The 23346-nt window shown below is 48.5% G+C and overlaps 1 protein-coding gene across 7 annotated transcripts in view; it reads right to left on the bottom strand.

Annotated features, from left to right (window-relative positions):
- Positions 1-519: 519 nt before the first annotated feature.
- GNB1 (G protein subunit beta 1) overlaps positions 520-23346 on the bottom strand; it is a 106552-nt gene continuing 83725 nt past the window's right edge. For 6 of the 7 annotated variants that reach the window (XM_063787454.1, XM_016952429.4, XM_063787465.1 and 3 more), the window contains 7 exons: positions 21793-21856; positions 19733-19895; positions 8500-8566; positions 5645-5846; positions 4302-4518; positions 2553-2668; positions 520-2284 (listed from right to left, as the gene is read on the bottom strand). In XM_063787454.1, coding sequence (XP_063643524.1) covers positions 2562-2668; positions 4302-4518; positions 5645-5846; positions 8500-8566; positions 19733-19895; positions 21793-21856 — 820 coding nt within the window. In that variant the 3' untranslated portion in view covers positions 520-2284; positions 2553-2561. The remainder of the gene's footprint in view (positions 2285-2552; positions 2669-4301; positions 4519-5644; positions 5847-8499; positions 8567-19732; positions 19896-21792; positions 21857-23346) is intronic. The other variant, XM_063787472.1, reaches the window with a different exon arrangement.

The raw sequence follows: 23346 nt of genomic DNA, 5'->3' as shown, positions 1-23346 counted from the left end.
TGGAAAGCAGGGAAGCGGATGGTTCTGGAGCCTAGGAGCGGCTATTTGGGACACACACAGCCATGGTTTTCCACACCACCATGGCCAGTGCTCATTTTTTTCTTACTAGATGCAGTTCTTTATATTCAGACCAAGAGGAACACTCAGTTCAGTCCCAAGGAAAGCTAGTCTCTGGAGTAACATCCTCAGACATTCTAAGGGAGGGAAATGGCAGAGGAGAAAGGCAAGGCAGCCGCCTGTGGAGACTCCCACGGTGCTGTGGGCAAGGCCTATGCCTGGGGAGGGGTCTGGGCGATGGCAGGTGGACCTCCCTGCTCTGCTGGCCTGTGAGGTGGAGCTTCCCAGGAACCCCTCCGAGGAGCCAATGCGCCACTCATGGATTCTGTGACGTGGTGGCGGCCGTGGCACCGCCTGGCATGAGCAGACCCGTCAGACCTCACGGCAACAGGGACAGCCTAGGGAAGCGGGCGCGTGGCAAACTGGAAGTGGACCCGTAAATAATCACCACACCAAAGTCCCTCATGTCAAACTGCTTTATTACATCTTAAATAACAGTACAGTTTAATATAGTATCTATCTTGCATCCAGCTTCCTTGCAGTACACTGACTTTAAAATTAAATACAAAAGGTGGAAAGGGGTAAGGGTGCAGAGAGCTCTACAGAGTTGTTGGACGGAAAGAGAAAGAAGGGGTTTCATTTGTATTCTCTTTGCCAGATCCAGGCCTACCGCAAGGTCACAGCACAGTTTTGTATAGAATGTTGCAGAAAACAGGATGGAGAAGCCACTACTGCTGCTATGAAGGAGTGCGGGGGGCGGGGCGGGGGGTCCCACAGAACCTGCTTTCCAAACGCTGCTGCTGAACACTGGCCTTGAAATGAACACCAGGACAATCTGTGTGTGATGGGAATGAGCCACCTCAGATGTGGAGGGCCCTGAAGAATCCATATAGGAGGGCAGGCTCTTCACTCCCTCTCCCTCCCTCTCTCCCTCCCCACCCTCAGAATCCAACAGCAGTCGTTTGCAACAGAACTTTTTTTTTTTTTAAAGAACTAAAGAAAACAGTGACTTATCCCGCTACCCAAGCGTGTAGAGCCGCGCGCTGTACTGCTTCCGATATGTGCCACAGAGCAGCAACGAGAAGTGGACAGAGCCGCAATGGTTACAACTGTAAGAGGTTATTTCTTAAAAGAAAAAGAACACCTAAGGACTGAGTCCCATATGCACTTTTGAGCATTTCTACAGCATGCGATTCTAAGAGTAAACCCACCCAATATGGCAAACAATCAAAATTTTTAAAATTTAACTTAGAAAGTCTGAGATCATTATTTTCAAAACATTGATTTGTACATTGTTTCATACACAAATAATTGACTGACTATCCAAGCACAGGACAGGCATCTCTCTTGAAAACAGAGGTTCCTCCTAGTTGGGGGTTGGGTAGTGTTAGGCTATTATAAACTTCCCTCCAACTTCACAAGGAAACCCAAAGTGAGATTAAAAACTCAACTGAGAAGATAGACAGGATGGGTCAGGAGGAACATGGTGCTGGATCTGAGCTCACTTTTCAGCAAAGGTGAAGGATTCTCTGATCACGCATTTGAGACCGTCCCCGCATGTGCTTGGCCCCATGGCTTCTGAACATGTTCTTTTCTATGCCACGTTTGTGTGCAACAATGATCTGTGACATTAGACAGAAAATTAAAAACCAGGGACTGAATTTACATCATTGACAACGTCAGAGAGGCTGCCCTAGACTCTCTGGTTTTGATTAACTGTTGAACACAAAGGAATACATTTTAAAAAGGAAATATGAATGCTTCCAAAATCTTGCTACAAACATGACTGAAATTTGGACACGATGACCAGATGAACAAAGCCCTCAGCATGTTTTGCGTGAATGCCACAAAACAGGGTCACTGGTCTAAAATTCAAATAAACTAGTGGAAAGGTGTGTCTGTCTGACAATTACACTCAAGTTTACCTTCTGGTTAACATTTTTATTATATATTTCCTTTTAAAATTCATTCAAGACAAAAAAGAAAACAAAGACGATGGCCCCGGAAGGAGTGCACAATTTGTTTTAGTTTTTACAGCACAGAGATCCTTCTCTCAATGGGAATTGTGCTCTTGGTTTCAGCAATAAGTGAAGGAAAAAAGATCTTGCCCTTTTGAAGTTCTGAGGGGAGGTGTAGGGTGTCCACGTTAGTACGGTTGGATAGGATATGCTCTCATGGTAACGCGTCCAAGTTGGAATGGTCTTCCAGTCTCCATGGCATCCACATGCTGTTTTAAACAGAGTTTAAAGAAATGTGAAAAGAGGCAGAGAATCTAAGTGCAGACGCACAGCCAGGTCACTGCTCTTCCCATCACTGCATGAGTGTCTGCAGCTGAGGGCACGTGACTTCAGCTTTCTGTAAACGTTTCCCACAACACAATTCCAAATCAATGCTACATCAACATTTATCTAGAAACCGTTAATGACAACTTCAAACATTCTATGAGAAACACGCACAGTTCTCCTCAGAGAAGGGCATTTGGGCTGCTGCATTACCTACTGGCGTTAGTTCCAGATCTTGAGGAAGCTATCCCAGGACCCTGTCGCCACAGCCATGCCATCGTCAGTCACGCCCAGGCAGCTGACGCGGTTGTCATGCCCAGCCAAGACACCTGGGAGCAAACAACAGCAGAATCACACCAAAGCCCAGAGGCATCGATCTCACCTGTGCCATGTTGTGACGAGGACGGATGGTGCATCTCTCATGGGACAAGACCCAGAGTCTCCCACGGCCAGGAAGGGAGGGAAAGTTGCATCCATGTGGGGAATTAACCTGCAGCATATGGCCAGCCTTGTTAAAATTCAAAGGCACGCACACACACGCAATCAATAAATCCAGAGCCCCTGGCATTGACTTCTCAGCACTCACTTATAAAACTTAAAAAAAGAAGCAAAGGCCACTATCAAAAAAATCAAAACTATCATCAGACGCAGTGGCTTAGGCCTGTAATCCCAGCACGTTGGAAGGCCGAGGCAGGCAGATCATGAGGTCAGGACTTTGAGACCAGCCTGGCCAATATGGTGAAACCCCATTTCTACTAAAAATACAAAAACTAGCAGGGCGTGGTGGTGCGGGCCATAGTCCCAGCTACTCAGGAGGCTAGGGTAGGAGAATCATTGGAACCCAGGAGGTGGAGCTTGCAGTGAGCCAAGATCGTGCCAGTGCTCTCCAGCCTGGGCGACAGAGCGAGACTCCATCTCAAAAAAAAAAAAAAAAAAAAATCAAAACCACCCCAATCTCAAAGCAATCTGTAACACAGGAGCTTAGAGGCATGAGCCGTTTTTCCTTTGTCTGTGATCCCTAGAGCCCAGCACAAGGCACAGAACACAGGAGTAGCGATGGTGGCTGAGACCACTGGCACTGCACTGTCACTGTCATGTGATGAGGGGGCCTTCTGTCAACACTCCCAATAACCTTGGCTTGGATCATCACCAGCCAGAAGCTCCACTTCCTCCCAGGGGGATCTGAAGGCCCATTTCAGCCACCCTCCTCCACCTCCTGCAGCCACCACACAGCTGAGTACAGGGGCCGGCGTGTGCTCTGCCAAGGCCTGGGCTGGCTTCCACCGCCCTTCAACAGCACTGTGACTGTGAGACTTGGCTGGAAATGGCTCCACTCTGGTCCCCCCAGGCTGGGGAGAAAAAGAAATGTGTTTAACCAGGAGGTGGGAGTGGCACCCATCCAGAAGCAGGAAGCCCCGGTAAGGGCCAAGACCTGGAGCCATGCTCCCTTCTGTCCTCCCAGGTACTGAGACAAATGAATCTAAGTCTGTAAGTGTCAACAGTTCTCAAATTCAAATGCCCAAATGACCATTTTTAGTAAGGAAGTCTCATCTTTTGTACATCTAGTGTTTTCATACACCTGGCAATAACACGCTTGCCTTTGATATGTTAACTGTAACGGCACCCAGAGGTGTCCCTGCATGGAACTCCTCCCCCTGAAGCAGAGTTCAGAGGGGAAAGCATGGGGCTGGGCCCTGGAGCCTGCACAGCTGACCCTCTCCTGCCCACTGACCCTCCCCAGAGCCCTCCCCCACGCATGTGGGAAGATCTGCTGGTACTCCTCGGAGTCCACTTGCCTGGAGGGTCAGAGCTGGGCCATCAGTTTGCGACTGTCACTCCTGTTACGCCATGCCACAGTCCCACCGATACTAAAACACTGCAGCTTATGCAACCACTCTGTGTTTGCTCTAAAGATACCACGTAAATGTCCACAAGACACAGAAAGGCCCCATGGCCACGTACCTGCCCGGTCGGCTTTGAGTGCGTCCCAGACGTTGCAGTTGAAGTCGTCGTACCCAGCAAGGAGGAGGCGCCCGCTCTTGGAGAAGGAGACAGAGGTGATCCCGCAGATGATGTTGTCATGGGAGTAAGTCATGAGCTCCTGGTCAGCACGAAGGTCAAACAGCCTGCAGGTGGCGTCGTCTGAGCCAGTGGCAAATGCATTGCCATTTGGAAAGAACTGGAAAGAGAAAGCAAATCAAGACATCGTGTAAACGCTCAGAAAGAAACATTGGGAATATGGATTGCTCAATGGTAGGGCTGCAGAGAACACAGCAGGCAAAGACCAGCAAGACTGTGCTCTGGTAAGAACAGAGGGCTGGGCTGGGTGCGGTGGCTCACGCCTGTAATCCCAGCACTTTGGGAGGCTGACGCGGGTGGATCACCTGAGATGGGGAGTTTGAGACCAGCCTGACCAACATAGAGAAACCCCATCTATACTAAAAATACAAAATTAGCTGGGTGTGGCGGCGTGCGCCTGTAATCCCAGCTACTCAAGAGGCTGAAGCAGAATTGCTTGAAACCGGGAGGCGGCGGAGGCTGCGGTGAGCCAAGATTGCACCATTGCACCCCAGCCTGGGCAACAAGAGCAAAACTCCATCTCAAAAAAAAAAAAAAAAAAAGGCGGGGGGGAGAGGGGGGAGGAACTACAGGGGACTGGGATGGGAGGGATTTGCACTGGGGAGGCACACAAACACTGTGATCTTGGACACTGTGATTACTGTCCCCAAAGAGTAGAATTTATTCCAAAGGATAGTGAGAAAGTAGTCATCACTGACAGGTGTGCACGTTGCTGTAGCTGCCAGCCATCAGGGCTAATCTCATGGAGGAAGGAGGGAAGCGGGCTGACCAAGGCCGTGGTCAGGACTGCAGCAGAGCTCTGTCCAACCAACAGATACGTCCTTCTAAGTCTCCTCACAAGGCCAGGGGCTGGAAACACTGCCTAGCCATCCACGTGCTAAAGAGGAGGGCAGGTTCCCTGGTTAGCTGTGCCCCTGACCAGTAAGGCTCTGTAACCACTGGTGGCCTGAGTTATCTTACTGTCTTTCCCCTCCAGGATCCCAACCACTGCTCAGCTGTAGAGGTGGGAACGGGGACTGGCATACAACACCCTGTGAGTATCTGTGAGACAAGTGGTCAACACAGAGAAGTTTCCCATCGGGAGTTTTCTGTATCCCCATCTGTAGATGAGGTTGTATAAGGATCAGAAAGGAGAACATCTAATCCAGAAGAGTTTAAAATTTAGCAATCTGAACGGCTAGCAGAGACGGCGGAGGCCCCGACCCCACACCTCCACCCAGACTCACGCAAATGGCATTGATGTCAGACTCGTGGCCGGTGAAGGTCTGCCGGCACATGCCTTCTCGCACATCCCAGAGTTTGGCTGAAGCATCACAAGCACCAGAGACGAACAGTCTGGTGTCAGGAGCAAGAGAAAGGCTCATGACATCTCCAGTGTGTCCGGTAAACGTGGTCGTCTGCTGGCCGGTCTCGATGTCCCACAGGGCACTGGAGCAGGAGCGAATGACAAGGGGACATCAGCCTTAACTTCTCGGGTGGCTAGTCATGTGACAGACAATCTGTCCTTCAAACCACCCAGGGCCACGGTGAGCCTCTGCACTGTTACTTTAAAAACGTAAATTGTTTAAAGACAAATTTAAATGTAATACAACTTTGGAAGGGAAACAAAGCAAAGCAAGCAAAATTATACAGAGATGAGCACAGGGCCTGGGCTTCAGAATGACGGGATCGCTACCTCAACTCAAATGCCAGCAAACAGGGAGCCGGGGGCACTTTTCAAGCAGCACCACTGAGGCTGTGCCCCCTCTTTGGTCATGGATGGGCATGGAAGGGGTGGCAGGAAGCTACGTGGAGGCCCTGGATGGCGGAGGGGACGCGACTCTATCTGTGGCTGCTCCCTCTGTGCCCTCCCTTGGCCTCCCCTCCACAGGGTCTCAGAAAAGGCAGGCAGGAGAAGGCCAATGCCAGGTAAACAAATGGCTCGCAGCAATTCTGAGGTCCTCCTGCCCTTTCCTGGAATCACAAACAGGAGAGCAGCTGAGTTCTCAGTGATCACACCTGGTATTTTTTTTTTTGAGATCGAATTTCACTCTTGTTACCCAGGCTGGAGTGCAATGGCACGATCTTGGCTCACCACAACCTCCGCCTCCCGAGTTCAAGCGATTCTCCTGCCTCAGCCTCTCCAGTAGCTGGGATTACAGGCATGCGCCACCATGCCCGGCTAATTTTGTTTGTATTTTTAGTAGAGACGGGGTTTCTCCATGTTGGTCAGACTGGTCTCGAACTCCCGACCTCAGGTGATCCGCCCGCCTCAGCCTCCCAAAGTGCTGGGATTACAGGCATGAGCCACCGCGCCCGGCCATACCTGGTATTCTATCACATTTCTGCTTAACAAGCTGTCAAAAGGTGAGACGCTGACAGAGCCCTGCACAGAGCAGAAGCCTGGCTTAGGTGTAAGGACAGCTGTGAGGGCCACACGCCCACCAACATACTATTCTCCTGTGCCTCGACCCATGGAAGGCAACACCAGAGAGCATTGTCCGTTCATGTCAGCCTCAGAGGAAAGCCTGGCTGGGCCTGGCAATGCAAATCCAATCAGCCAATCTCAACAGACACCGCACAGGGAGCCTCCTCTCTAGGGCCTGAGGGACTGACTGCAGAAGGGAAGCAAGATATGTAAAAGAGTCTGAAAAAAATGATTAATGAACAGAAGCACTTTAAAAATATCTTCTAATAAATAAAGTCTTCTCAAGATTGACAATCTAGGTGACAAATCTTTTGTAAATCTATGAAATTTATACGAGGACACCTTATAATACCACAGATGCTTTGCTGACAAGTTGGTTAAGGGCCCATGTCTCGGTGAACCCCACCAACTGCGTGACTAGGGGTCTGTGCCCTGGGCTGGGCACAGCTCCTGCCATCAAATCATGCCTCAGAAGACCAGAAAAACCCACATGGCCAGCTGAAGTCTAAAATGACTCTCGTAAAATAACTATCTGGACATTTAATTTAGTACTTTGATGCCACAAATGAAAAAATTCTAGCATTTAAGTGGGCTTCCGTTTACCTGTAAGGTGAAAACACTAAAAATGAAGTCTGATGGAATCACTTGAATTGTGACGTCTGTTATTTTTAGTCTGTGCTCACTGTTCACAATGACATGATGCTATCAGAAAGGGACAATCAAAACCCACCCTACTCCCACCTATCGTCACCTAAGGAGGTGCAAATATATAGAGGGGAAAAAAAGAAGAGCAGGTACTTTGAGCCTGATTGTAGTTAAAATATCTATGTTGGCCAGGCATGGGGGCTCACGCCTGTAATCCCAGCACTTTCGGAGGCTGACGCGGGCAGATCACGAGGTCAACAGATAAGAGACCATCCTGGCCAACGTGGTGAAATCCCGTCTCTACTGAAAATACAAAAATTAGCTGGGTGTGGTGGCGCACACCTGTAGTTCCCAGCTACTCGGGAGGCTGAGAGGGGAGAATTGCTTGAATCTGGGAGGCAGAGGTTGCAATGAGCCGAGATCACGCCACTCCACTCTAGCCTGGAGACAGAGAGAGACTCTGTCTCAAAAAAAAAAAAAAAAAGAAAAAGAAAAAAAAGAAAAAAATGTGTATTTTAGTTCTCAGCTGCTGAAAATTAAACTTTGTAAATTTATTAGAAGTATAATGAGGCTAGGCACGGAGGCTCACGCCTGTAATCCCAGCACTTTGGGAGGCCGAGGTGGGCAGGTCACCTGAGGTCAGGAGCTCAGGACCAGCCTGGCCAATGTGGTGAAACCTGGTCTCTAAAATACAAAAATTAGTCAGGCGTGGTGGCGGGCACCTGTAATCCCAGCTATTCAGAAGGATGAGGCAGGAGAATCATTTGAACCCGGCAGGCAGATGTCGCAGAGCCAAGATTGAGCCATTGTACTCCAGCCTGGGTGACAAGAGCAAAACTCCATCTCAAAAAAAAAAAAAAAAGTATAATGAATTCACACATTGCTACTGTGTGTTTTAAATCTTAAGGCCACTTAAATTACAGATGGCCTAATATTATGTCAAGAACCTTATTTCCTCCATGTTCACAGAGGAATGTGCCAGGGGCTGTGGGTTCTCAAGGCACTGCCTGCCCCGGGTCAGGTACTTACCATGTGGTGTCTCCAGAGCTGGTGACGATCTGATTGTCATCCAGGAATCGGCAGCAGGACAGGTAACCTGGCAAAGAACAGGCCTAAGTGATGAGCTGAATCCAGCAGGCCTTGCACCCAGCCTCATACATAGAGAAACACATTGGCCGGGTGGAAGCTCTATGTCTAAGGTAAGACCAGCACCATGCTAGTGACCTTTTGTTCCCATCTGTGCACACAGCAGAAGGTCCACACGCACTGCTGGTGAGGGTGAGAGCCTGGCCAGGCAGGACAGCACGTCCCACAGAGACCCACAGCTCCGTGATGGGGGCAGAAGCAGAAACCACACCCATGAAACACACACATCTTTCATCTGCTTTACTGTTTGACCCATCAAAGGCTGGGGATCCCTCGTCTATTTACTCATTCAGGGGACGCTGACTCCAGTGCCCAGGAAGCAGCCTTAACCAGACAGACACCTCCTGCTCTCCTACAGCCCACGCTCAGCAGGGACAGAGAATGAGAATCACTGAAAGAGGACATCGGAAAGGGAGTGCTAGGGGAAGGAAGAGGACAAAGTAGGGGCCTCACAAGATGGGAGCCAGGAGAGGAGGGAGGACGAGAGTAGACTCAGAGAAGGAGGATCCAAACAGAGGGCCCAGCCAGGGCAGGAGGCGGCGAGGCCACAGGGTCAGGGTGGCAAGGGCCCGCGGGTCATGGAAGGGATAACGAAGGCAACAGGAACGCGACATGGCAGCAACACTGCAGACACGGGGGTGCTCGTGAGTATGTGTGGGTGGGTTTGTTTTCTTGGGGACAGTGGCTGTGACACCCACATCAGCGTGGGCACAATTCTGTGTCTCTGAGTATTCCCACCCACTCCCACTGGGAAGGAAGCATCAGAGGCGAGAGCAGGACACACCAAGATGCCCCGTCCTAAACAACTTCCAAAATGAGGAAAAGCAACAACAAAAAATCAGTCTGCAATATCCACACATGATGACTGGTCTCTACTAAAAATACAAAAATTAAGCGTGGTGGCGGGCACCTGTAATCCCAGCTACTCAGGAGGGTGAGGCAGGAGAATCATTTGAACCCGGCAGTTCAAGTTGTTAATGACTTCTGTTGACCATTATTTCTTTTGTACATTGATCACAGTTCTGGTATTTACTGTGGAACTAAAAGCATAGGGTCAACAAACCAGTTAGTGTGTGCCCAGGGTTGGTGACAGACTGGCCCTAATCTGAAGATTCAGGGGTTCCAGTGGCACTGGTGATTCTTGGGATACCTGTTTAGATTTGAGTGTTTACTGAAATGCCTTCCCCCCAGCTACACCCCAGGGAGTCATGCGACACTGCGTGAATCAGCAAACAACAAAAATAAAATGCACAAAAAGAAGAAACCCACTGAGGGTTTTAATGTAGAAAGCATAAGATTACAGAGAAAACATAGCATTTATTTAACAAACATTATTATCACTATTTTTTGAGACAGAGTCTCGTGCTGTCGCCAGGCTGGAGTGCAGTGATGTGATCTCGGCTCACCGCAACCTCCACCTCCCAGGCCAAGCGATTCTCCTGCCTCAGCCTCCCGAGTAGCTGGGACTACAGGTGCACGCCACCACACACAGCTAATTTTTGTATTTTTAGTAGAGATGGGGTTTCACCATGTTGGTCAGGATGGTCTTGATCTCTTGACCTTGTGATCCACCCACCTCGGCTTCCCAAAGTGCTAGGATTACAGGCGTGAGCCACCATGCCTGGCCAACAAACATTATTAAACTGGCTCTGACAGAAGAAAAATATGCATAGATGACAGAGCTCAAAATATTAACTACGTGCCTACGAAAGTATGCGTGGTCAAATACTTCCTGGAGGCCACACCACAGGGACACTAGGGACCACAAAGGTGAACCCAAGTCCAGCTCAGAGGAGGATAGCTCTGCATACCTGGCGCCCCCTGTAGTGCCCTGCAGCTTGCTGTCATGCCCCGCAGCTCACTGTCGTGCTCCGGGGTCTCCACCCGAGCCCTCCTCCACTGGCTTCCTGGTTCACACTCACCCTTGCTTCAGGGAAGCACCCCCACCCCGTCAGATGCCCATCCAGACCAGGCCACTGAGCCTTGTAGCACTTAGCCTGTTTGAATGTGAGCACAGAAGGGCAGGAAAGAAGAGTCATGGAGACCTCAGCACAGCCTGCATCTCACACAGGGGACCAGGCGGAGGCACTCCCAAGTTTACTGCATGAAAGAATCATGACCTTGGCTGGACGCGGTGGCTCATGACTGTCATCCCAGCACTTGGGGAGGCTGAGGTCAGGAGTTTGAGACCAGCCTGGCCAACATGGTGAAACCCCGTCTCTACTAAAAATATAAAAATTAGCCAGCTGTGGTGGTGGGTGCTGGGTCTGTAATCCCAGCTACTCGAGAGGCTGAGGCAGGAGAATTGCTTGAACCCAGGAGGCAGAGGTTGCAGTGAGCTGAGTTCACACCGGTGCACTCCAGCCTGGGCAACAGAGTGAGACTCTGCCTAAAAAAAACAAAAAACAAAAAACATGACCTCATAGGTCTCAAAGATGACCTCTCTGTCCCACCCTGTGCAGGCTGTAGTGAAGCTACACAGAATCCATCAGCTTCTTACTCCAAGAACCAGAGACTGAACCCTAAAATCACAGCTCTCAAGCGCTGATAAAATGATGTGGACAAGCATCAGCTGACAGGAACTATGAAGGACAAGGGGAATAACCGAATGTATAAGCCACACGTGGCCCCTGACTTACAATTTTGTGACTTTACGATGGTTTGAAAGACACACGCATTTAATAGGAAAACCATGCTCCAAGTACCCATACAACTATTCTATGTTTTCATTTTCAGGAGTGTCCAATAATTTACATGAGATGTTCAACTTTTTCTTATAAGATATGTATTAAGTTAGATGGTTCTGCCCAACCAGAGGCCACTCTAAGTGTCTGTGCATGTTCAGGTTGGGGGGTGAGGTGTGTCCACTGCGGCTGGAGAGCAGGATGGGGTATCTGTGCATGTTCAGGTTGGGGGGTGAGGTGTGTCCAGTGTGGCTGGAGAGCAGGATGGGTGGTGCAATGCCCAGGGTGCAAGCATACTCCATGAGGCCCAGTCTGTGCACAGAGACCAGGCCTAACCCCTTCTTCCAGGAAAGCCTCGTAGGGCCTTCTGGCCAAGAGGCCATGAGTGGTGAAGACTGCAGACTCTGAAATCAGAAATACCTGGGCTCCACTGTCAGCATGGCAGCTGAGGAGCAGTGAAAGTTCCTCTAAGTTCTTTTAGAAGTCCCAGCCTCCCCATGTAACTGGGGAACTGATGGGAGGAGCAGAGCTGTCTGTGCACATAAGAAGTTCTCAGTAAATGGAGACAGTTACTATTTCTGTTATTATTGAATTTGAACAAATTCCCTGGGTATGTGTGGGGGGACACTTCAGGTGAAAACACGCCCCTCCTCCCCTGGTGCGGGGGCCTGTGCTGCCACCCTCTGGAAGCCTGCAGAGGGGCAGGGAAAACAGACCCTGAACAAAAGTGTGCACCCAGTGAGGAGGTGCAAGGGCACAAAGGTGGCACCAAGTGCCTCAAGGAGAGGCTGAAACGCGGCCTGGGGACCTCGCAGTGGTCTGGTCATACAGGCAGTGGGTGTGAAGGGCTGTCCTGTGTCTCATAGGGACCACTGGCTATAGGGACAAGGCTGTTAAAGTCCAGGAGAGAGGGGGTGGCTTGAAGAGAGGCACGGCAGAGAGTGGAAGCGTAGGAGAAAGATGGGCTCCTGGGCATGTGGTGTCAGCAGAGGTGCCTCAAGGATAGAGCGAGTTCAGAGTCTAGAAAGGAGCAGATCACCAGGCTCCGGGAAGAGCACAGCATGGGTGCACACACTGCTCTACCCAGCATGGCTGCCGACCCGAAGACAGCAAAGCCAAGAAGGACACACAAGCGTGGCCAGATGCAGCCCTGTGAGGAGACTTACCCAAGAACGGGACGATGGGCTTGAGAAACCATCCATCTACAAGGATGGCGTTTGCTGCAGCAATGTTTATAATAAATTGTGGGAAACTGTGAACTGCCTAAATGTCTGACAATAGGAACAAATTAGCGCACCACACCATGAAACTCTCTACAGCTCCTGAGTTACAGAACGACAGTATAATACTATAGTTATATAATACTGTATAATACTACTGCATAACTATTGTATAATACTGTAATTCTGGATGGAATTATAGGGTCCCCCAACATAAAAGATGATGATTCAAAGTTCCTTTCCAAAATTCCTTTTTTTTTTTTGAGATGGAGTCTCGCTCTGCCACCCAGGCTGGAGTGCAGTGGTGCGGTCTCTGCTCACTGCAACCTCTGCCACCCTGGTTCAGCACTTCTCCTGCTTCAGCCTCCCATGTAGCTGGGACTACAGGCACCTGCCACCACATCCAGCTAATTTTTGTATTTTTAGTAGAGATGGGGTTTTGCCACGTTGGCAGGCTGGTCTTGCACTCCTAACATCAGGTGATCCACCTGCCTCAGCCTCCCAAAGTGCTGGGATTACAGGCATGAGCCACCGCGCCCAGCCCCCTTTCCAAAATTTCTACAATGAACACACTTTGAAAGGTTTAGTTCTCCTACCTGCACCCTGGAGAACATCCCTGTTGGGAGCAGGGGCAAGGAGACCCCACCCAAGGGAGGCGCACAGGACACACTGAAAGGCAGGCGGGCAAATGCCAAGAAGTCAGCCATGACCACGCCCAGTCCCTCACTAGTCCTCCTCCGACAGGTGGTTTCAGGAGCACCTGTGCCGCCCCAGGATCGGCTCCAAGGAGCAAAAACAAGACCGTGCTGGCGAGGGACAGGCTCAGCCTAGACCTGGAGGGAAGGTGCCCAGCCCTGCACCGAGGCATGCACTTGGAGAGCAGAGGTGTTTTCTTCAAGTTCAGTAAGAAGGAAAATGAAAGAGATGAGGAAGTAACTTGAAGATGTGAAAGTGAGGCTCAGAGGGTTGCACAGAGGAGTGCCCAGGCACCATGAGTGCCTCCATGATGGTGTGAGGCTGTGAGGCCCACCAGTGCAGCCGAGATACTGGGGCTGGTAACAGTGAGCCTCAAGCAGACATCCCAGTCACCAGCTGCCCTGTTGTGGCTCCTGAAGCAGGGTTTAGGGGGAGACAACATATATCCCCTTCTGTGTCCAAGCTTGTGAGGCCTGTCAGAAAAAAATCCGCTATTTTCATGAATATAGAAAATGTTCTGCTTCTCACTATATGAAGACACCGTGCCTAAAAATGCCAAGTTTTGGCCACCACAGTGGGCTCTGTCACTGACAGCTGTGCACGCTGTATCATGAAGGCCTTAGGCTGGACTTCTGATCAATGCTTATGTATCTGTAGCCATCTTGATCAGAATGATCCAGGCAAGGGCCACCGTGTCTCCACTGCCTGAGAGGTATGCAAAGAACAAAGCTCTAAGAGCAAGCGTTGAGTCTCCCTGCATTGGCCCTTAGGGATCTGCTTTGATAAAAATCTGAGACTGGATCAGAGGGCTGGAAATAAGCTTTTTTTGGAGACGGAGTTTCGCTCTTGTTGCCCAGGCTGGAGTGTAGTGGAGCGATCTCAGCTCACTGCAACCTTGCCTGCTGGGTTCAAGTGATTCTCCTGCCTCAGGCTCCCGAGTAGCTGGGACTACAAGTGCATGCCACCACATCCAACTAGTTTTTGTATTTTTTGTAGAGGCGGGTCTCCCTATGTCACCCAGACTCACAAACACTCTTTTTTTTTTTTTTTGAGACGGAGTCTCGCTGTCGCCCAGGTTGGAGTGCGGTGGCGCGATCTCGGCTCACTGCAGGCTCCGCCCCCCGGGGTTCACGCCATTCTCCTGCCTCAGCCTTTTGAGTAGCTGGGACTACAGGTGCCCGCCACCTCGCCCGGCTAATTTTTTGTATTTTTAGTAGAGATGGGGTTTCACCGTGTTAGCCAGGATGGTCTCGATCTCCTGACCTCGTGATCCGCCGGCCTTGGCCTCCCAAAGTGCTGGGATTACAGGCGTGAGCCACCGCGCCCAGCCCACAAACACTCTTAAGAGGCCAAATGTGTGTGTGTGTTTTTTTTAAATAACACAACTCCTTAGAAGTAAAATTTCATGAAATATGAAGGAAATAAAATTTCTAAAATATTCCTACTAATACCAGTTTTTTTATTTTCTTGAGTATTTTTGGCTTTTCTTTCTTTGGTTTCAAAGACAAATACAGTCAGTGTTAAATCCAGCAACCTTTGATTACCAATGGAAACAGATGCACAGACTCTGACGGTTATGGGAAGGGACTGCTGAACATAGAGAACACCTTTCCAAAGAGGGTGCTGCATCAGACAGAGCTGTGTGGTTTACAGGGTCAGTGTGAGCTGCCTGGCTGGACTCCCAGCGATGGCCAGGGGCTCCTATCTGTAGGCATTACCTTCTCACAGAAACAACTATAAGCACTGCACAAACTACAAAACGAAACACCTGAAAGCATGAAAACAAGAGCAGGTAGAAACTGGAGGAGTCTCCCCTGGGAGAAAAGAAAGGCAGGACATGGTTTGTTCTTCAGGAGCTTTCTCTGAGGAGGGGACTGTCTGTGACAACCCCAGGGCTACAGCCTCACACACAAGACCTGTGGCCAAGGTCTTCAAGAGCCAGTAGACAGATTACTGGGCAACCACAGCCAGAAAGCGAAAGGATAACAACTACAAAGAAGAAAGCCACAGAAAGGGAGTCCCAAACTACACACACAGCTGACCAGATATCCGACACCTGAAGTGCACAGGCATGCAGCCCAGCCAGCGCAGAAAAGCTGAACAGAAGTTTCTGCTGCTGCCACACAAGAAAGACAGAGATAGACTGCCTGATACAATGACACTAAACATCAGTTAGTTCTGGAGAATGTAACCGGACACAAAGTCTCTATGACACAACATTTACAATGTCCAGAATACAATTTGAAATTACTACATGTACTAAAAAAATAGCAAAATGTCACTCAGAATCCAGAGGAGAGATCCACAAGGACCAACCTCAGGAAGATGAGATGCTGGGATCAGCAGACAAGAACTCTAAAGGCAGCTATTAAACTCTCCTTGTGGATGCAAAATAAAACATGCTATTATACAAGGACAGGGAATCTCAGCAGGAAAATAAAAAATTTCTAAATAAAAGCAATAGAAACTCTACAACTGCAGAAGGAATATCTGACATAAAGAACCTGCTGGATAGCCTTAGTTTATCAGAGGTAACAAGTACATGAACTTGAATGGAAATAAAAAGGTTAAAAGCAAGTAAGCGGTGCTAACAACAACAAAAAGGAACAAATCTGAAGAAGTGGGAAAGTGATGAACAAACCCCAGCCCCCGGAGCCTCGGGGACAGCACAGATGCGTGTGTATTGCAGCACAGAGGGGCAGGGACTAAGGACAGAAGATGCATTTGAAGACGTGGTCTAAAACTTCCCAAATTTGGTGAAAGACAAATTTATAGATTCAAGATGCCAAAGCGCAATAAATGCAAAGAAAATCACACCGAGGCACCTACGTGCAAACTGCTAAAAACCAAATCTTTAGATTGCTAAAAAAAAAAAAAAAAGAAAAATAAATTAAAAAAAGAGTCAGCCCGTAATTCTAGATATCCAGCAAAAATACCCTTCAAGAATAAAGGCAAAATATAAATCTTAGAGAAATGAACACTAAGTGCTTTGCTAGCAGCAGACCTGAGAACTGCATTAACCATGACTTGTTCCGGGTAGGGCTCCCGGCCGACAGGACGCCCGCAGAAGGCGCCTTTGCAGGAGAGCGGGAAGGGCACTGGACACGGAAGCTCTCTCTGGAGGGCAGAGTAGATTTACTTCATTCTTTTCTCTTTGAGACGGAGTCTCACTCTGTTACCCAGGCTGGAGTGCAGTGGCGTGATCTCAGCTCACTGCAACCTCCGCTTCAGTTCAAGTAATTCTCCTGCTTCAGCCTCCTGAGCAGCTGGGACTACAAGCGCATGCCACCATGCTCGGCTAATTTTTTTATTTTTAGTAGACACGGGGTTTCGTCCTGTTGGCTAGGCTGATCTCAAACTCCTGGCCTCAGGTGATCTGCTTGCCTCGGCCTCCCAAAGTGCTGGGATTACAGGCGTAAGCCAACCATGCCCAACCTATTTCATGCTTTTCATATTTATTCACATTATAAGACCCCTAATTTCTTAAGAATGTTTAAAGTAAAGAATACAACAATGCATCATGGAGCTAATAACACACACAGGTGTGATGCATATGAAAACCACAAGAGTGAGCAAGGGCAGACAGCAGGCCCGTGTGGCTGTGAGTTCCTTATGTTTCCTATCAACTAGGACCATGTTAACTAGAGGACCGCGAGACATTGGGAATGTACACTATAATCCCTAAAGACACCGCTAAGACATCAGGCAAAATGGTTTACCTACAAAGCCCACAGACAAAGTAAAATAGATTTCTTAAAAAATCAAGTAACCCAGGCCAGGTGTGGTGGCTCATGCCTGTAATCAAGTAACTCAAAGGAAGGTAGGAAGGGAACAACCAAAAAACAAAAATGAAGGGACAAAAAGGTGGCAAAGTAGCAGAGTTACAGTAAGAAATATAAATGTGCAAAAGCATATTCCAAAGGCGGGCAGAAAAAACCGAGACCCAACAATGATGCGAGGTCTGTAACAGACTATTTTCAAAGACACAGTTAAGCTGAAAGGACCCCCATGAAGGCAGGACTGACTATATTAGTATCAGAAAAAGCAGCGGTTCCCAACAAAGAGCATTATGAGTGAGAAAGAACAGTTCATCATGAGAGCAGGGTCACAGGGTCAATTAATCACAAAGAGACAACAAACGTAAAGGCATCTACTAAAAGAGCTCAAGATATCTGAAGCACAGATTGACAGAATTAACAGGAAAGTTAGAAAATCCATAATCATTTTAACAGCCCTGCATGAGCATTTCATAGAAAGATACAGAATATTTGAACATGCCAAAAATCTTGCTCTAATTAACATGTATGTAGAAAATCAGGCCGAGATACAACAAAAACACATATCATTCCCATGTGCACACAGCGTGGCCACTATAACAGACCATCAGCTCCATTAAAAACAAGCCTCAAATGTCAAAGGACTGAAATGATACCAAGTGTGTCTTTAAGCACAATGACATCTAATTAGAAATCAACAATAACTAAGAAAACTTCAGATATGTAAAAATTATACATCTAAATAACCTATAAGTCAAATAAGCACTCACAAGGATATTAAAAATTTCACATTGAATGATAATTAAAAGACAATATAGGCTGGGAGTGGTGGCTCAAGCCTGTAATTCCAGCACTTTGGGAGGCCGAGGCAGGCAGATCACTTGCAGTCAGGAGTTCAAGACCAGCCTGACCAACATGGCAAAACCCAGTCTCTACTAAAAATACAAAAATTGGCCAGGCGTGGTGGTGCACGCCTGTAATCTACTCGGGAGGCTGAGGCCCGAGAATCGCTTGAACCCAGGGGGTTGAGGTTTCAGTGAGCTGAGATTGCACCACTGTACTACAGCCTGGGTGACAGAGCGGGACTCCGTCTTAAAAAAAAAAAAAAGACAATATGAAACAAATGTGTGTGATGTGGCTAAAGCCATGCTTAGAGGGAAACTTAAAAATTTAAGTGATTCTATTTGAAAAGGAAGCAAACCAGTGGCCTACAGATCTACTTCAGGTAGCGGGAAAATTAAGAAGAAGGCAACTCCAAAGTAAGCAGAAGGCAGGAAAGAACAGAGAACAGAAATCAACAACAGCAGCAGCATTATCTTTCAAAGGACAAGGTTAAACTTGTAATCTGGCCAAAATTAACTTATTTAACAGACTGCTTAATGGGTGTCAACTGTAGTACTAGTGACTCCATGAATTGATTTCTTTGGCTGCATGTGAAGTGGGCGGAGTGTTATCAGAAAGTACTGGGGCATGAAATGTCTGAGAGCAGATAACACAGCCGGAGAGGTAAAATATTAGAATAGCGATCCTCTTTCAGCAAATGTATGCCTTTCATGATGAATTAGTGTCACAAGTCAATAAAATCTTGGTGAAATAATAGACTACCTAGCACTTACGGCCACAGGGCTCTATTATGCCTCATTTGCAGAGACAGGGTCTCGCTTTCGCCCAGCCTGGAGTGCAGTGGTGCAATCATAGCTCCCTGCAGCCTCAACCACCCAGGCTTGAGCCATCCTCCCGAGGAGCTGGGACCATAGTTGTGCGCCACTGTGCGTGGCTGTTTTTCATTTTTTGTAGAGAAGGGGTCTAGCTTTGTTGCCCCAGCTGGTCTCGAACCCCTGGCTCCAAGCTATCCTCCTACCTTGGCCTCCCAGAGTGTTGCAGTTACAGGCATGAGCCACCATGTCCAGCGCAAATCCACAGGTTTCTTACTGGTAAAGGCATATCAGGCTTGTTTTTAGTTTCATTTTCAGAAAACTTCTGGCCATTACTGTGACTTTTATTTGAACCAGTCTCATTTAATGATTCATAAGGCCGGGCGCAGCGGCTCACGCCTATAATCCCAGCACTTTGGGAGGCTAAGGCAGGCGGATCACAATGTCAGGAGTTCAAGACCAGCCTGGCCAATGCAGCAAAACCCCACCTCTGCTAAAAATACAAAAATTAGCTGGGCGTGGTGGCGGACACCTGTGGTCCCAGCTACTTGGGAGGCTGAGGCAGGAGAATCGCTTGAACCCAGGAGTCAGAGGTTGCAGTGAGCCAAGAATGCGCTGCTGCACTCCAGCCTGGGTGACACAGTGAGACTCTGTCTTAAAAAAAAAAAAAAAAAAAAAAAAAGGCTGGGCGTGGTGGCTCACACCTGTAATCCCAGCACTTTGGGAGGCTGAGGTGGGTGGATCACGAGGTTAGGAGATCGAGACCATCCTGGCTAACATGGTGAAACCCTGTCTCTACTAAAAATACAAAAAAGAAATTAGCTGGGCGTGGTGGTGGGCGCCTGTAGTCCCAGCTACTCAGGAGGCTGAGGCAGGGGAATGGTGTGAACACCCAGGAGGCGGAGCGTGCAGTGAGCCGAGATCACGCCACCGCACTCCAGCCTGGGTGACAGAACGAGACTCCGCCTCAAAAAAAATAATTAATTAATTAAAAAATGATTGATAAAAAGTGAGTATCCAAAGCATATAATGTACCCCAGGTAAACAGCTTGTGTCACTTGAAGCTTATGAACAAGGACAGGTACCTGTGTGTCCTGCCAGCTCACGACTCACGCGCACGTTCCCCTCACGAGTTTTCAGATTGTAAATGGAGCAAATGTTATCCAGGCCACCGCAGGCCACATAGTTCCCAGAAGGGGCATATGCACAGGTCATGACCCAGGAGGAGCGCAGAGGGATGGCGTGGACCTAATGACAGAAAGACAGATGATGCAAACACCTTTATGTTCAAAAACAACACTGACACCAGGATTTTCTCATCTCCAACTTTCACTGCAAAGGAGGTAACAGAACAAAATAAGAGCCAAAATTATCTAGAGAGCGATTCCCATATGTGGCCACTCAGGTGAAGCATACTTAATGAGAAGTCCACTGCTGCACATGGGATTCAAATTCAATCCACACAGTCCAGTTTTACTGAAGTCACAACTTATGATTAGGTGGGGTCTTAACAGTAGTGCTGCCCACTCATCAAAACCACATTAGGCCGGGTGCGGTCACTCACGCCTGTAATCCCAGCACTTTGGGAGGCTAAGTCGGGCAGATCACCTGAGGTCAGGAGTTCAAGACCAGCCTAGCCAACATGGTGAAACCCCATGTCTCTACTAAATATACCAAAATTAGCTGGGCGTGATGGCGCATGCCTGTAGTTTCAGCTACTTGAGTGACTGGGGCAGGAGAATCACTTGAACCCGGGAGGCGGAGGTTGCAGTGAGCTGAGATCACGCCACTGCACTCCAGCCTGGGCAACAGAGCGAGACTCCGTCTCAAAAGAAAACAAACAGGCCGTGTGCAGTGGCTCATGCCTGTAATCCTAGCACTTTGGGAGGCTAAGGCAGGTGGATCACCTGAGGTCAGGAATTCGAGACCAGCCTGGCCTCAAATTGGTGAAACCCTGTCTGTGCTATAATACAAAAATTAGCTGGGTGTGGTGGTGGGCGCCTGTAATCCCAGCTACTCAAGGAGGCTGAAGCAGGAGAGTCGCTTGAACCAGGGGGGTGGAGGCTGCAGTGAGCAGAGATCGCGCCACTGCACTCCAGCCAGGGCGGTAAGAGCAATGCTCCGTCTCAAAAAAACAAAAAAACCCACACGTATTGGAAGGAAAACACTGCATTATCCTGTCAAATGGCTATGAACTCATTTGAAAACAAAAAATTTTTTTTTCGAGATGGAGTTTCGCTCTTGTTGCCCAGGTTTGAGTGCAGTGGCGTGATCTAGGCTCACTGCAACCTCTGCCTCCTGGGCTCAAGCAGTTCTCCTGCTTCAGCCTCCTGAGTAGCTGGGATTACAGGCGCCTGCCACCACTCCTGGCTAATTTTTTGTATTTTTAGTAGAGACGAGGTTTCACCATGTTGGCTAGGCTGGTCTCAAACTCCTGACCTCAGGTGATCCACCTGCTTCAGCCTCCCAAAATGCTGGAATTACAGGTGTGAGCCACGGCGCCCAGCCGAAAACAAAAGATTTTTATGGAATAACCAAAATGGACATTCCTACAATCTACCCTGCCACATCTCTCCCACTGTTTTAGATCTGCTGTAATTAATGCAATCATTTATACACATTTAGTATTCTTTAGTAAAATAAACTGAATTACATCTTTTACATACATGTTTGGACCAATGACAATACTTTTTATTCAAAACAATACACTTTGGATTAAGTCTTGAAAATAACATAAATTACACTTTAAAGTATGATGTCTTTCAGATGATCTCTTCTAAAAACTTGTAACTGAATGAAAAGCGATACTTCTGCACTCTATAAATAAAACATGAAACTTCCCAGACTCTGCTAAAACTGGAATTGAGGTCTCCTAGAAACACAGAAGGTCCTTAGCTCCCACCAGCTTGGTAAGGAGATGACGGACAACAGCACAACTGTGCCTGGTCCAGAGGAAGAGACCGTGACAGGTGCCGGCACGTGACTCAGCTTCTATCTCACCTGCGCAACTTCACTACTAACAAACAGAGCTTGCCGCTGCTGCCTTCCCTATCCTGTATTACGTGATTTAACAAAAATGAATCCAGAGCTTAAAACCCTGTTTCCTGGGTTGGTTTTTCAAGGAAGGGAATCCTCCAGTCCCTACCTTGTTGGTGGTGTAGCTGTCCCAGATGATAAGTTTACCATCCTGCGAGGCACTGACGAGAAGCCTGGAGGGACAGACAAAAGCAAACCTATCAGTACCGCACAACACAGAAAGTGTACAAGGGCAACAGACTAAAACCCAGACTCTGGTGACTTATGTGCTCCCATGTTACATGTGCTTCAGACAAAGCCACTTATTTATAAGAAAAAAAATCTCTGGTCGGGCACAGTTGCTCACGTTTGTAATCCCAGCACTTTGGGAGGCTGAGGTGGGCAGATCACATGAGGTCAGGAGTTCAAGACCAGCCTGGCCAACATGGCGAAACCCTGTCTCTATTAAAAATACAAAAATTAGCCGGGCATGGTAGTGCGTCTCTGTAATCCCAGCTACTCGGGAGGCTGAGGCAGAAGAATCGCTTGAACCTAGGAGGCGGAGGTTACAGTGAGCCAAAATCATGCCACTGGACACCAGCCTGGGCAACAGAGTGAGACTCTGTTTCAAGAAAGAAAGAAAGAAAGAAAGGAAAGGAAGGCTCTAAATGTCAGACCAACTTCAAAGCATGAACAAAAACACTGTCACAGACCACAGTTGAGAGTGGAGATGCCTGGCCCCAACCGAATGCAGGCCACATCACCCCTGGCACCCATTCCCTTTGTCAGCTGAGGCAGGCTGACATCATTTCATAAGTGTTTCTGTTTGGTTTCATTACAAATCAAATTAGAGGCTCATGTCTTTAATCCCAACACTTTGGGAGGCCAAGGTAGGTAGATCACAGGAGTTTCAGACGAGCATGGCCTCATGCTAGCATGGTAAAATCCCGTCTCCACTACAAAAACACAAAAAAATAGCTGGGTATGGTAGTGCATGCCTGTAATCCTAGCTACTCAGGAGGCTGAGGTGGGAGAACTGCTTGAACTCAGGAGGCGGGGGTTGCAGTGAGCCGAGATTGCGCCACTGCACTCTAGCCTGGGCAACAGAGCGAGATCCTGACTGAAAAAAAAAAAAAAAACAAACCGAAAGAACAAACCACTTTTAGACATTCCAAATTCATGAAACATTTCTCACCCAAAATACCCCATGAAATTTCCCAGACTGAGCTAAAATTGGAATCAAGGTCTCCTAGAAACCAAAGGAGGCGTTCCCTCCTCACCTGCTTGGTAAACAACAGCACCACTGCGCATGGTCTGGGAGCAGAGACCAGTAACTATCACGAATTTTTTCTTTTTTTCTTTTTTTTTTTTGAGACGGAGTCTTGCTCCGTGGCCCAGGCTGCAGTGCAGTGGCGCCATCTCGGCTCACTGCAAGCTCCGCCTCCGGCGTTCATGCCATTCTCCTGCCCCAGTCTCCCGAGTAGCTGGGACTACAGGCGCCCACCATCACGCCCAGCTAATTCTTTTTGTATTTTTAGCAGAGACAGGGTCTCACCATGTTAGCCAGGATGGTCTCGATCTCCTGACCTCGTGATCTGCCCACCTCGGCCTCCCAAAGTGCTGGGATTACAGGCGGGAGCCACCACGCCCGGCCTCTTTTTTTTGTTTTTGAGATGGAGTTTTG

This window comes from Pan troglodytes, chromosome 1 (genome assembly GCF_028858775.2).
Source record: "Pan troglodytes isolate AG18354 chromosome 1, NHGRI_mPanTro3-v2.0_pri, whole genome shotgun sequence".
Lineage (NCBI taxonomy): Eukaryota > Metazoa > Chordata > Mammalia > Primates > Hominidae > Pan > Pan troglodytes.
The sequence above is the reverse complement of the archived record's forward strand: the minus strand, read 5'-3'. Positions and strand labels throughout refer to the sequence as shown.